Source organism: Rhagoletis zephyria, unplaced genomic scaffold (assembly GCF_001687245.7).
Source record: "Rhagoletis zephyria isolate East Lansing unplaced genomic scaffold, Rhagoletis_zephyria_1.1 Rzeph_scaffold_03747, whole genome shotgun sequence".
NCBI classification, from domain to species: domain Eukaryota; kingdom Metazoa; phylum Arthropoda; class Insecta; order Diptera; family Tephritidae; genus Rhagoletis; species Rhagoletis zephyria.
Window position 1 is genome coordinate 17,396 of NW_016160830.1, and position 12,503 is coordinate 29,898.

The 12,503-nt window shown below is 35.8% G+C and overlaps 2 protein-coding genes across 5 annotated transcripts in view; one reads left to right on the forward strand and one right to left on the reverse strand.

Moving 5' to 3' along the window:
* mRpS9 (mitochondrial ribosomal protein S9) overlaps nucleotides 1–12,503 on the forward strand; it is a 40,975-nt gene that overhangs the window by 4,919 nt on the left and 23,553 nt on the right. The gene's annotated exons all lie outside the window — the stretch shown is intronic.
* wtrw (ankyrin repeat domain 61 water witch) lies at nucleotides 2,915–12,122 on the reverse strand. Of its 4 annotated transcripts, none has more exons than XM_017624711.1 (2): nucleotides 11,838–12,122; nucleotides 2,915–6,026 (listed from the first exon to the last, which is right to left on the reverse strand). In XM_017624711.1, the coding sequence occupies exon 2, from the start codon at nucleotides 5,999–6,001 to the stop codon at nucleotides 3,194–3,196; it is 2,808 nt and encodes a 935-aa protein (XP_017480200.1). In that variant the 5' UTR covers nucleotides 6,002–6,026; nucleotides 11,838–12,122; the 3' UTR covers nucleotides 2,915–3,193. The 4 variants fall into 4 exon arrangements, with proteins under 4 accessions (XP_017480200.1, XP_017480199.1, XP_017480197.1 ...); XM_017624710.1 differs by having other exon boundaries at nucleotides 11,423–12,122; XM_017624708.1 differs by having other exon boundaries at nucleotides 11,416–12,122.

Genomic DNA, 12,503 nt, shown 5'->3' on the forward strand with positions numbered 1-12,503 from the left:
TCAAATTCTCTCTCATGTTGAGAAACTTGCAAATTTCTGCACGAACGCAAATTTGCAGGAATTTGCAAGTTTCGCTGCCAGCTGGCGTCCACGGTTGCATTTCAAACATAAAAAATTTTTATAGAATTTTTAAAATTCTTTCGGATGGCCAAAAACAGGATATACATGTATATTTCTTGTTGTTCTGACTTTCTTTAACATACATTTCAATTTCTTCATCGTACTAGCTGTCGGGTTTCTTAAATCGACTCTGGTTGCAATTGCATTCCGATTGCGAATACCATTTTTTTCAGCCGAATTAAGTTCAAATCATTGGAATTAACTAAATTAATTATATCAACAATTATTTACTTCCTTTTTTCATAAAAAAATCGCTCGTGTTTATAAATTTTTAAATTTAACGAACTAATTTATTCAAATTATTGTAGACAAAAATGCAACCATGCGCCACAACCACATGTTTTTCGTGTTTGCAAATTCTTGCTGGCAAAATTTTTTCCAGCAAGAATTTGCAACTTCTCTCCAAGAGAACTGTCACTTTGCTCTCACAATTTTTGAGTGTTGGATAATTTTTTGGTCTGCACGAACGCGATTTGGGCAAAAATCGTGATAATTCGTACAAATTCGTACAAATTTTTTGCTCGACGAACAAACCTATAGACAAATGTATACATAAATGATCAGAATTAAAAGGAAGTCAATTAAGCCATGTCAGTCTGTCCGTTCGTCCGTGTACACGATAACTCGAGCAAAAATTGAGACATCTCAATGAAATTTGGTATAAGGTAGATTGGTATTGAAAATCGGTGAAATCGGACTGTAACCACGCCCTCTTTTCATATAGCGGTGTTTTCGAAAAATGCAAAAACTACGATATTCCAGTAAATGTTCAAACGAAATTTTTGAAAATTAGTATGTGAAATAGAAATATGATAAACAAGATTAATCCTTACCAAACTCGATCCTAGCCTTGCTTAGGATCCAACTAAGAGATCTGTTGAAAATCTTTGAAATCAATCTATAACCACGCCCACCTCCCATATATAGGTAATTTACAGAAATACAAAAACTGCGATAAATCAGTAATTATTGAAGCTAATTCCCCAAAAATCGATTATTGCAATAATAACTTACCAGAAAATTTGATTATTATTATTAGTGGCGCCGCGAACTTATGACCACAAATATGTATCTCGGTAACCGATTCATCAAATTCAACCAAAATTGGCGCACGGAAAAGCACTTTGTTGAAAATTATTAAATTCGGACTAAAATGAGACCCCCTTCCCCTATAACGGTAAATTTCAAAAATACGACAACTCCGATATTTGAAAAACCGAGGACACTAATTTACTTCAAATTAATACTTACAACAAACTCTTAACAATAAATAAGACTGTTATAGACTTTATGACTTTACTTGTTTAATTTTAATTTGAGACTTAATTTTTATATCTCCAGCCTAAAAATTAGAATGAATTCATATAGAAATTCTTAAAACAGATGGAAATTGTCAGCAAAAGCAAAAAAGATTTATTTAAATATCAAAGAGATTATCTGCTGAAATTAAAAAAAAAATATAGTTCTGTGTTTTTCCTTTTTTCTTATTAGAATTTATTTATTTTTTATTATTCCCACACTTTCTTTTGCATTCTAATTATGGTATTATGCTAAATTTTCCATTACGGTTTCTAAAATTAATGTACATACTAAAAAAAAAAACATAATTATAAATTTCAAGAAAATTGTGTTCGATATGAGATATTTTCAGAAAAAAATATGTATAAGAAATAATCGAGAAATTTGTTCATCGCCTAGTAATTTGATCATTTTTTGAAATTTCATTTCCATTCAATACTGGTTTGGCATTTTTTAATAAATTTTTTAATTTAGCTTATACTGTGGTTAGATAGCCAAAAGTTAGAAATTTGAAAACAATTCACTCTAAACAAATTCCAATTATAAACTGAATACTAATTTAGTACTTAATTTCACTTAATTGGTCTCAATTTAGCAAAAATGTAAAACTGAAAACAAAAAAAATCAAAAAACTTCAACCGCGAATATCATCAATGAAAAAAAAACGCAAGAAATCGAACTAAATTAAATAAGTTAAATGAACTATGTGTGAAGACCAATACGTTTCTTTAATTTAAAANCAAAAAAAATCAAAAAACTTCAACCGCGAATATCATCAATGAAAAAAAAAACGCAAGAAATCGAACTAAATTAAATAAGTTAAATGAACTATGTGTGAAGACCAATACGTTTCTTTAATTTAAATCTAAATTTACTCAATTTAGCGGGTTGTCTGAATATAGGAAGCAATTCTTGCGTTCATCGGTCCGCAGCAAAGTTCCAAGACAGAGTTTTTAAATATTTTTATAATTTTAAATAACTAAACGAAAATTTAATATATACATACATTTCTACACATATTTAAGGTATGTCTGAAATGAAGTAAATTTACTAAAAAAAAGTCAATTTTTAAAATGAAAACTAATTTAATGTCTAATTGCTTCTAAATTGAGTCAGACGCTCCGTGAAACTGTTAAATCTGTTTAATTTACGTTGGAGGAAAGCAAAATGTTAGATCAAAAACTTAGAACTTAAAAAAGTCAAAACGGAAATTCCAAGCTGTGAACAACAAAAAAAATTCGAAATTCCAACAGTAAATATTTTCGACTTTCAATTTGCTAGAAATTAATTTAAATATAGACTGTGCGGAAAGTCCAAAATAGTTAGCACAATTAACAACATAAATTACTCAATTTAGCCAATTGTTTGAATATACTGTTAGTCAACTTTTTTGATACTAATGATTTGATAAAGTAATTCTGTCAATTTCCGTAGCTCCAAACCAGAGTTTTAAAATAGATTTGCATTTTAAAATAAATAAATCAAACTATATAGTAAATTGTATATGTAAATTCATTATTTAACTATAAATTATTTTACTACAAAAAATATCGGTTACTTATATTTCACTCTTAGCTAAACTACAAGTAAATTTACAATTAAAATAAATTCCATTCAAGTTTCTGATTGCTTCCACTTTTTCATAAATTTCAAATTCAAATCGAATCAAATACACTACAATACCACATAATATACTGTTCCTTGACGAGCTCAAACATAGCGTCGTCTTTTAAATCTATGTAATTTCTTACTTTGGCACTCAGCCAATGGTCGCTTACTTTCTAAGATTATTCTTTTGTTGATTTGAAATCACAATCAATAGCTTATCGATCACTTTGCTCGCCTGTTGCTGTTGCGTAATCAACGCCTGCTTTAGCTCCTGAATTTCCTGTGTAAGAAATTCGATACGCTCCGCATTGTCGTCGATCTTGCTCGTTAGCGTATTAAAATGTGCCGTTTCCAAATCGTCTGTCGCATAGCTTTGTGTCTGATTGTCATTGTATTTGTTCTTGTATTGCAAATAGGTCGCCGCAGTACCCTTCGCCGATATGGTATGACCAAAATGTTTGCGCATCTTGCCCACTTCGTAGGCCTTCATGAGTATTTCGCGTGGCAAACGCTTTTCGCTCGGATTCAGCGGCTTTACACACAATACAACTCGATATGCCTGTGGCGAGACGAGTGCAGTGTAGTGTAGCAAATTGCGCAGCCAAGGTGGTAGATAACCGTTGAAGAGCGCCGACTCTATGTAGGATATAAGTTTGGTTTGACGCACCAGTTTCGATAGGCCGGCGGTCTTCTTCAAACCCTGAATATCGTGTACAGCTATGCCGACTAGCAAGTTCATCAGTATGATTGTGACGAAGAGTAGGAAGAGCACAAATGTGATTTGCGCGCTCACCTCCAGCAAGAAGGGTGGATCTTTGCCGTCCGGATCGTTGATCAGCAGCGAGAGATCTTGTTCGCCGATCATCATCACCAGCACAGTGATGAAACCCATGAAGGGGTTAGCGAAGGACGACGAGGAGGGGAATATCACACAGAAGCTTATTGTGAAGCCAATTAGCATGCACGAGTAGGCCATGAAGAGTTTTGCGAATTCACCCTGCACCCGCGTATACATTGCCACATACACGTCGAAGACGGGCAGTTGGCCGATCATCAACATTAAATTTGTCCAACCCAGCAGCACCGCAAAGGCGCCTATGTGGTTCTGAAATGTGTATGTCTGCTTCGTATAGATGTACGAAATGACGAAGACACTCGTGATCACGAACCATTCCATAATATTCTCCACCTGCGTCACGTAGTGCTTGAATGTTGAATAGCCGGTTATGCCGTAGAGTTTCCGAAATATCTCGACAATCGTGATGGCGACCAGCACCCACCACTGCATCTCCATGACAAAGGGATTGTTGCGCAGCATGTCGCCGAGTATGGACTGCTTTTGGCACAGCTCCTGCGCCTGTATGGTCGTATTGTCGTCCTTGCTGCCGTTGTAGCAATTGTGCGCGAGTGCCGTCAGCACGTAGAGTGTCAGAAAGAGCACGAAGGTGAAGCAAAAGATCAACCGTCCTATATAGTATTTGCGTATCTTTCCCCACTTGATGTAGAGAAAGGAGGAGCACAATGGATGCTCGAGTATTTCCTTTTGCCCCTCGTCTACGAACGTATTCAGATAGCTGATCTCGCGCGGATGACAGTGTTGCAGCAGCTGACGAAAGTCCAGCTCCAATTCCACTTCACGATTGACTGGATCTTGTGAGTGGTGCAGTGTAATGGCCGCGTCCAGTTTTTGTCTGATCATCGCCACCGAAGCAGGCGTCTTGCGCGTGATCACATTCAATGCTGAGGTGCCCTTCTTCGATTTCGTAGTCACATCGGCGCCATGGAAGATCAGCATTTCAACGCATTGCGCCAGCCCATCGAGCGCGGCCAAATGCAACGCTGTGAAGCCGTAAATGTCCTTGTGATTGACATTTGCGCCCCACTGTATCAGCGTTTCGAGTATATCAAAGGCATTCTCCGACTTGCCGATGGCCGCATGCAGCGGCGTGCGATGATCAAAGTCCTCTGCGTTGGGATCGGCATTGCCGTTACGCAGCAGCGACTCTACACACTCCAGACTGGAGGTGCGCGCCGCCAAATGCAACGCGGTGAAGCCGCGATGATTTTTCAACTTGGCATCGGCGCCTTTGGCTAGCAGCAGATCGACGCACTCGACATTGCCCTCATCGGCGGCCAAATGCAGCGCTGTCGACTCCTTTTCGCGTATACAAATGCGCACATTGGGATCAGCGCCGGGCGCATTCAGCAGCGCCTCCAGGCACTGTGCATTGCCCAAATCGGCCGCCAGGTGTATCGCATTAGTGCCATTCGGTTTCAGCGAATTCACGTCGGCACCCTCCACAATGAACAGCTGCACGCATTCGAGCGCATTAGCGCGCACGGCACAGTGCAGTAGACTCTCCTCGCAGTTGGGTTTGTTGGTGTCGATGGTGATGAGTGCGCCGTTGTTGATTAGAAATTTCGCTGCCTCGGCTGAATTACCGAACGCAGCGCAATGCAATGGCGTATAACATTTCGGCTGCAAGTTCACATTCACGTCTTTGCCGACGAGAAAACTCAACGTCGATAGGCAACCACTAAAGGCGCCCAAATGCAATGCCGAAATGCCATTCTGATCACAGAAGTTCAATTCGGCGCCAATGTCTAGAAAACTCTGCAGCAAGTCCCAGCGTTTCAAGAAGGCCGCCCACAAATAACTGAGATTCTTTTCAATTTTCGATGCTGATTCGAAGTGTGTCTTCGTATTCTCCACAATCACATTGCCCTGTTCGATGTCCTCCAGGAAGCGCACACGCCCGGCGGCGCTCTTCATCTGATCGATCAGACTGATGCGCAAGGTGTCGTTGCATATTTGTACGCTCAGCTCGCTTGTGGGCTCCTCGAAGCTGTCATACATGCTGGGTGCACTCTCAGCGGGCGGCGAGGGTCCGCATTCCATGTACTCGAATTCACCGGGTGTCGGATATTGTGCCTCAATCATGGCGTCAGCATTGTTGTTGCGCCATCGTACCATTAAATTTGGCGGTATCGATTTAAATCTGTGCGGGGGAAGAGTAGACCAAAAAAAAAGGACGTTAGAAATTTAATGGGAAGAACTCAAGCTGAATCTTTAGGAAATAAAAAAGCAAAAAATTAAAAAAAATAATCAGGAATGATGTGATGTTTATTTAGTGGAAGAAGATAAATGATTTCTTTGGTCCTCTGCAATAATGACATAAACCAAAACAAAAACCTGTTCTACTGTACAGTGGCGAATATCTCTAATCCTTGTCTAATCCATTTCTAATCCTAGCTAAATTTTTCTTTAAAGCAGTCATAAAGATGCGGTAAGGATTAAAAAAGAATTATAAATATTCGCTAAATGAGCGGATTACACGAAAGCTGAATCGATAGCAGTCAGACAAGCAGCAAAGGAAAATGTTCTAAATTTTTTTAATTTATGAACTTGGGTTCAGTTCGACTACGGCCTCAGCGGATTTCATTTTTATAAACAACTAGCGAATTCCCGGCGTGCTTCACTGCGTCTTAAACGTATTTTTGTGTTGTTTGATGCCCATATTGTAATATTTAATTTTTTTTATTAATTTAATTAAATACAAATTTTCAAACAGATGGCAACCCTCCTTAAAAATATTTTCGGAAGTAAACTTTTCTAAAACTCTTCAGTTTGTTGCCCATACTGCAATATTTCGTTGATCTTATCAATTACATTAAATTAAAACTTTCAAACATGTGGCAACCTCCTCGAAAATATTTTGGATGTAAGCCTTCTTTTAAGCTCCTTTCTTTTGACAGCCATATTGCAATATTTACTTTATCTTATCAATTTAATTAAACTGCAATTTTCAAACAAGTGGCAACTCTGTAAATTTTTCTCTCTATATTTTAAGTTGGACCTCTAGCAATACTGGCAGACAGACAGACAAAAATTCTTAAAATTGTCTATTTGGCTTCTATTGCTCTAATAAAGACCCGAGCCTCCAAGCGGCGATAAAGGGCGTCTAACACCCTGCAGAAGGGATCACTATTCTGGACAGAATCGGCCCGAGTACCGAAAACGCCAATGCCTGTTCACGGAAATTGACTTTGACCGCATTTTTAAAATCCACTCTCCCGAAAGAAGTGATTAGAAACTTAATATTGTTCTAAGCAGATGAGATTGCTAAAAAAATGGAAAAATATTTAATGTGTTCCTTTAGAAATTGCCTTTTAGGGAAGCCTAGGCATGATCAATCTATGTAGCTCAACCAAAACTCGCTTGAGCTGTTATCAAGGGCTTTGGGCTGGTAACAACCAACCTGACATGCGTTCAAGAATGCAGAAGATGCTCGCAATCGCTTGGTCATCATATAATCAATCTGTACTAAATATACATGTCCCGGGACACACTGGTATTTATGGAAATTAGGAAGTTGACGAGTGGCGAGGGGGCGGGAAAGGAATCTGCGATAGGATTAAGGGAAGTGAGTCCCTTACATTTAATAATCTTACAAGTTTGAGGTATCACCATTCCGATAAAAAAAAAGAAATATCGAGAATGGTTCTCGTGATCCAAAGTTAGCCGGTAACACATACAAAAAAAAAATATTCCGATCAATTGATATCTTCCTCCTTTTTGAAGTCGGTTAAAAAAAGATATCAAAACATCAGCGTAATTAATTAAAAACCAAGCATATCCACCTTGCATTAAATAATTCATTGTAATTAGGAAATACCAATATTTTTTGCTTACTTTATGAACAAATTTCGATTATTGGTCGCATTTTTGGGCCATTTAGCCACACATTCGAATTTTCTTCGTAAAATACAAAAAAAAAAACACACAACTTTCGAAGGTTAAATTACCGCTCAAAGGACACATGGTTATACTAGCGTTGTCCAAAAAGGGCTGCCGGGAGCCAATTGGAGCCTTTGGCTGCTATATAGTTTTATGTAACAAATGCGTCTTGAATTCTATTGGTATTTTGCTCACAGGTCATTGCACCATCAGAAAATAAATTTGGCTGGGAGCTTAAATTCTGCTAAAAATTATAGCACACCGAGAAAAGAGCTCGGCTATTTGGTTATTGCCACCTAATCAAGCTGACTTCTTTTTGAGTGCAACTGCAGGGTTTTAGGTACAAAATAAGCTGGTTCTGACCTTTCTTAAAGTCCCCATTTGTCACTGAAGATAATGTTTGTTAATTTAAAATAGTTTTATTCTGCATGATTTTCTGACAAAAAAAAAAAAACAAAAACAACCGAAAGCACTATTCGCAGTAAAAAAATGCGATTTGGCTCTCGCAATTAAAAACTTTTTAAAACGGTAAAACTATGAGGGAATAACAGATAAATCGTGTTTCCTGTATTTTTAAGTTCCTGAATTAGGGCAGCGCTCTTCCAGCGAACTAAAAAAAAAAAAACATTTTCAAATTAAAACATTGCAAAAATAAGCCAACTCTTCTTAATTAACTCTGTTATTATTTGATCAACTAATAATAAAGTATTCTTCATTTAATAAAAATTTATTTAGGTCGCTGTGTTCTGAGTTAGAATACATAAATTAAAATACATAACTTTTTAAATTAAAAAACATATATGCACCCCAATTTTAATTATTAATAATCCACCCATGCTAGTCCCTGTAATTCAATATGCCCATTTCAGAGGTCAAAGCTCAACTCAAAAATGTTCTCTTCTATGCACTAATATGATTAGGCGATTCCATTCAACTTTTGAAGCTGAAAAACTGGAATACAGAAATTATTTTTTATACACATTTTGACAGTTCGGCAATAGTTTTGAGATTTTCGAGTCATTCGCGACTTTCCAGTTTCCAATTTCAAGAGAATTAAATGCTTTTTTTTATTAATTTATTAAGAAAGTATTTTATAAATTCAAATAATTTTGCAAATTTATTAGTTTGTAATTTATATTTCTAAATATATTGGCTTTACAAATTGAATGTCCAATGGCGCTCTTAAAACATCAGTAATCACAAATAAAACTTAACTGACGGCTTCACCAGCAATTTAAGTGCAATAAAATAAAATAAACTACATTTTTTACTTAAAATTGCTTTTGTGAAATGGGCATATTCATAGTCGAAATAAAGTAAAATCTAGAGTTAGATTTAGATTTCTTGGCAGATATTAATTGGCTCTTACAGCCAATTCCACGAAAGCAGTTTAAGTAAAAAATGATTTTAATTTTTTTGAATTTCATATGGAAATTGACAGAAAATAAGAAATCATTTTCCACTTAAATTGCTGGTGGAACCGGCGGTTAGAGTCGACTTTATTTGGACTATGAATCTACCAATATGCCCCATTGCCCATTTCTTTAGAATTAAAGAAAATTAGTTTTTCGTTTAAATTTGCTTCAATTTAATGTTTTTTTTTTTTTTGATTGATTGTTGACTGGAACTCTAGTTGACGTTTGTCTTATGTTTTTTTTTTGTTTTTTTATTAATTTATTATTATTATTTCTCTAACAATATATTTGCACTTGAATACACAAATACATACATATGTATGAATGTACAAACACTTGTAATTTCCAGCTGCACTCAACCAAAAATATTTTTTTTGCTTCATTAATTTTTTAGCCGTTTCATCAGCACTTTTAATAATTTATTATTGTTAATAATATGTTTCCTACATATCGCACACAATCTTCAAAAGTGACACAACTCAAAATTACACGTTCGCCAGAAAATTCGAAAAACAATTTCTTAGCACATGCTCATCATATACATAGGCAAGGGGGTATTTACGTTAGGTTTTTTTTCAGCAAATTATAGTAAGAATTTACTCCAGCTTTTGCTGAAAGGTAAATAAAGGCTCTGTGTACATATTTAGTGCATAATTTCAAAAAATGCCAAATTTTGAGTTGTGTCACTTTTGAAGATCGTGTGCGATATGTAGTTATCCAATTAGTTAAGGCATTTTTCACATTTTTTTCCATTTTTTTTGCCACTTTGTTTCCATTACCATTTTTTTAAGCAGCAGACGTACAATAATATTTATTTTTTCTGTTAAATACATTTAATCTTTTTTTTTTTAATACATAGTATCGATATTTCGATTCACTAGCTTAGAGCGAGGTGCTTGTTGTCAAGTTTACTTGTTATGAAAAGTTGAATTTTGATATAGAATGTAGAAAAATTAAAAAAATGCTGATTTTAAAGAAATCACAACGAATTCGAGAAGTCCAAAAATAATGCAAACGCTTTTTATTAAGGACGAATTTTATCGACTAGATTTTGCATTGAAAGTTTTCGGATTTTTTACACTGTAAAATTTGAAAAACTTGACTTATTTAAATTAATTTTAAACCGATTTTAGAAAAAAGGAGGAGGTTATGATTTCATTCGAATATTTTTAAGTCTGCTACCAGATAACTTTGGACTACGTGAATAGTTTTCGATAATTTTTTTTTTTTTTTTTTTATCGGTAAGGTGGTACCTAAGCGTAGTCCCATACTAATTTATTTATTTATTTATTTAGTTCCGACCATTGTATCATGAAGGAATGAACAGAACTCCAAAATTTTTATATGAGCATTGAAGCCGGTTGTGTGTTTTGCGTAAACATTACTTGTTATTTTTTGTTTTTTTTTTAATTTTATTTTTTAATTTTTAAATTGTATTATTTTTTTTGCAAATATGAGTTCTAGTATCTTTGTTAAAATTTTTTGATTCTTTATTTTTAATCTTTTTTATATTTTAAAAAATTTAATTTTTTTTGCATACTTTTACTTTTCTTGCAAATATGAGTTCTAGTATTTTTATTTAAATTTTTTGATTTTTTGTTTTTGTAATTTTTTTTGTTTTAATTTTTTTTTTGATTTTTTTTTGTATTTATTATTATTTTTTATATATTATTTTCTTAAATATGCTTTAACTTTTCTTGCAAATATGTATGTCTAGTATGTTTGCTTGCAAAAACTAAATTAGCAAATATCTTCAAATTGCACTTACAAATATGTATATTAATTTAATTTAATACACGCACGCACACACAAATACATTAAGTGAGTTTAAACTTAACCTCCAACACCACAACACTAAAGCAGAAAAAACATAAAGAAGAAAAATTTCCAACGCGTACATGTTAATCAATCACTACTTTTTGTCCATTTCTCGTTTTCTGCTATTTTAATGCAAATTTCTTTGCCACTTTACTGCTGCTGCCGGCCGACGCTACGCTAAGCCCAAATTAAATTCAAAGCCTTGAAATTCTCGCTATTTTGATTTATTAGCGACGAAATAGTATAAAGAGTACTCTTTTATTAGCGCGTTAACTATATACTACTTAATTGAGTTGAAGCGTTTGCTTTTGATGTGAATTTAGTATGTAGATACATATATGTATATGTAGCTAACTACAAATGAATTTGCATGAAATGAGCAACTAAAAAATATATGATTTTTAAAGAAAACTCTACACTTTACGTAGCCAGATCCACGCAGGCCCCCAGTTTGTTGTGTGTAAATTTTCAAATCGCATTGCAAATTCAACGAGAAATTTTTCCACGCCAAGGGCTTTACATTGATGCGAGTATGTATTCGTACAGCATTTACTTATGTATGTATGTATTGGTAAGCCTGCAACTGTGTGCGTGGGTGGGAGTGTGGTGTGGGGGTGTATGGCGCGCACACACTTCCTTTCAAGCGCGCGCTCGCTCGAAAACACGGCGAACGCGTCGAGAGCCGAATGCGGTTTATGCCTCAAAGCGTGGAATTTACGCGAAGCTACACAAATTGCTATGAATAGACGAATTCCAGCTGGACACGAATGCGCGCGCCCTCTACCGAGCGGCCAATAAAGCAATTACGACAATGATACGAGCAGAGACGAGTAACTGACCGAACGTATTTCGTGTGATTACAGTTGTAGTACGAGTATAACGCAACTGTCTCGGGCGCGCATTCGTTTATGTTGGTGATTTTTATTTTTTAAGGCTTTTCTTTTGCAAAATTTATTTTTTGGACTTTGCCGAAACCGAACTTGCAAGTAATGCGCGCTACCGGCTTGAATGCCACTCGCTCAACGACTAACTGTGGCTGTTACAGCTGCTGTGTCCAGCTTGTACAAACAAACTGAAAACGATCGACGCCACATCAATGTTATTATAGTGTGCACAAGTGTAGTCGTCCACGGTGTGAATATATATATATATTTAGCTATTTCAAGTAGCGTGCGAAATCACGGTTGACTAGCTGCCTGGCTGGCACAGGTATGCGAGCTGCGAGCCGTCAAGCGGGTGGTCAGTTAATCGAAAAGTCTACTAGCTGCGCGCGGAGTCTGCGGAAGAGTAACTTCGCGCTTTGGCGCTTGACGTAGCTTAAAACTGTGATGACGTTTCATTTTAATGCTGACTTTATGATGGTAACACCCGCCTAGCCGGTGTGGTGGGTGCGTACATAATTATTGGTTTGGCGCTGGTTTACTTTTATCGCCGGGGAATTTCTAGCGTCGCAGCCAGTTTCATTTCTTTGGTTCCTGATTAATAGCATTGGCCTGATTTTTTTT

Excerpts from the sequence above, each read along its gene's own strand:
- wtrw (XM_017624708.1), bottom strand. The coding sequence starts at position 11,477 with ATGCGATTTGAAAATTTACACACAACAAACTGGGGGCCTGCGTGGATC. Across the intron at positions 6,027-11,415 it reads TGGATCTGGCTACGTAAAGT|ATTTAAATCGATACCGCCAA; the intron begins GTAGAGTTTTCT and ends TCCCCCGCACAG.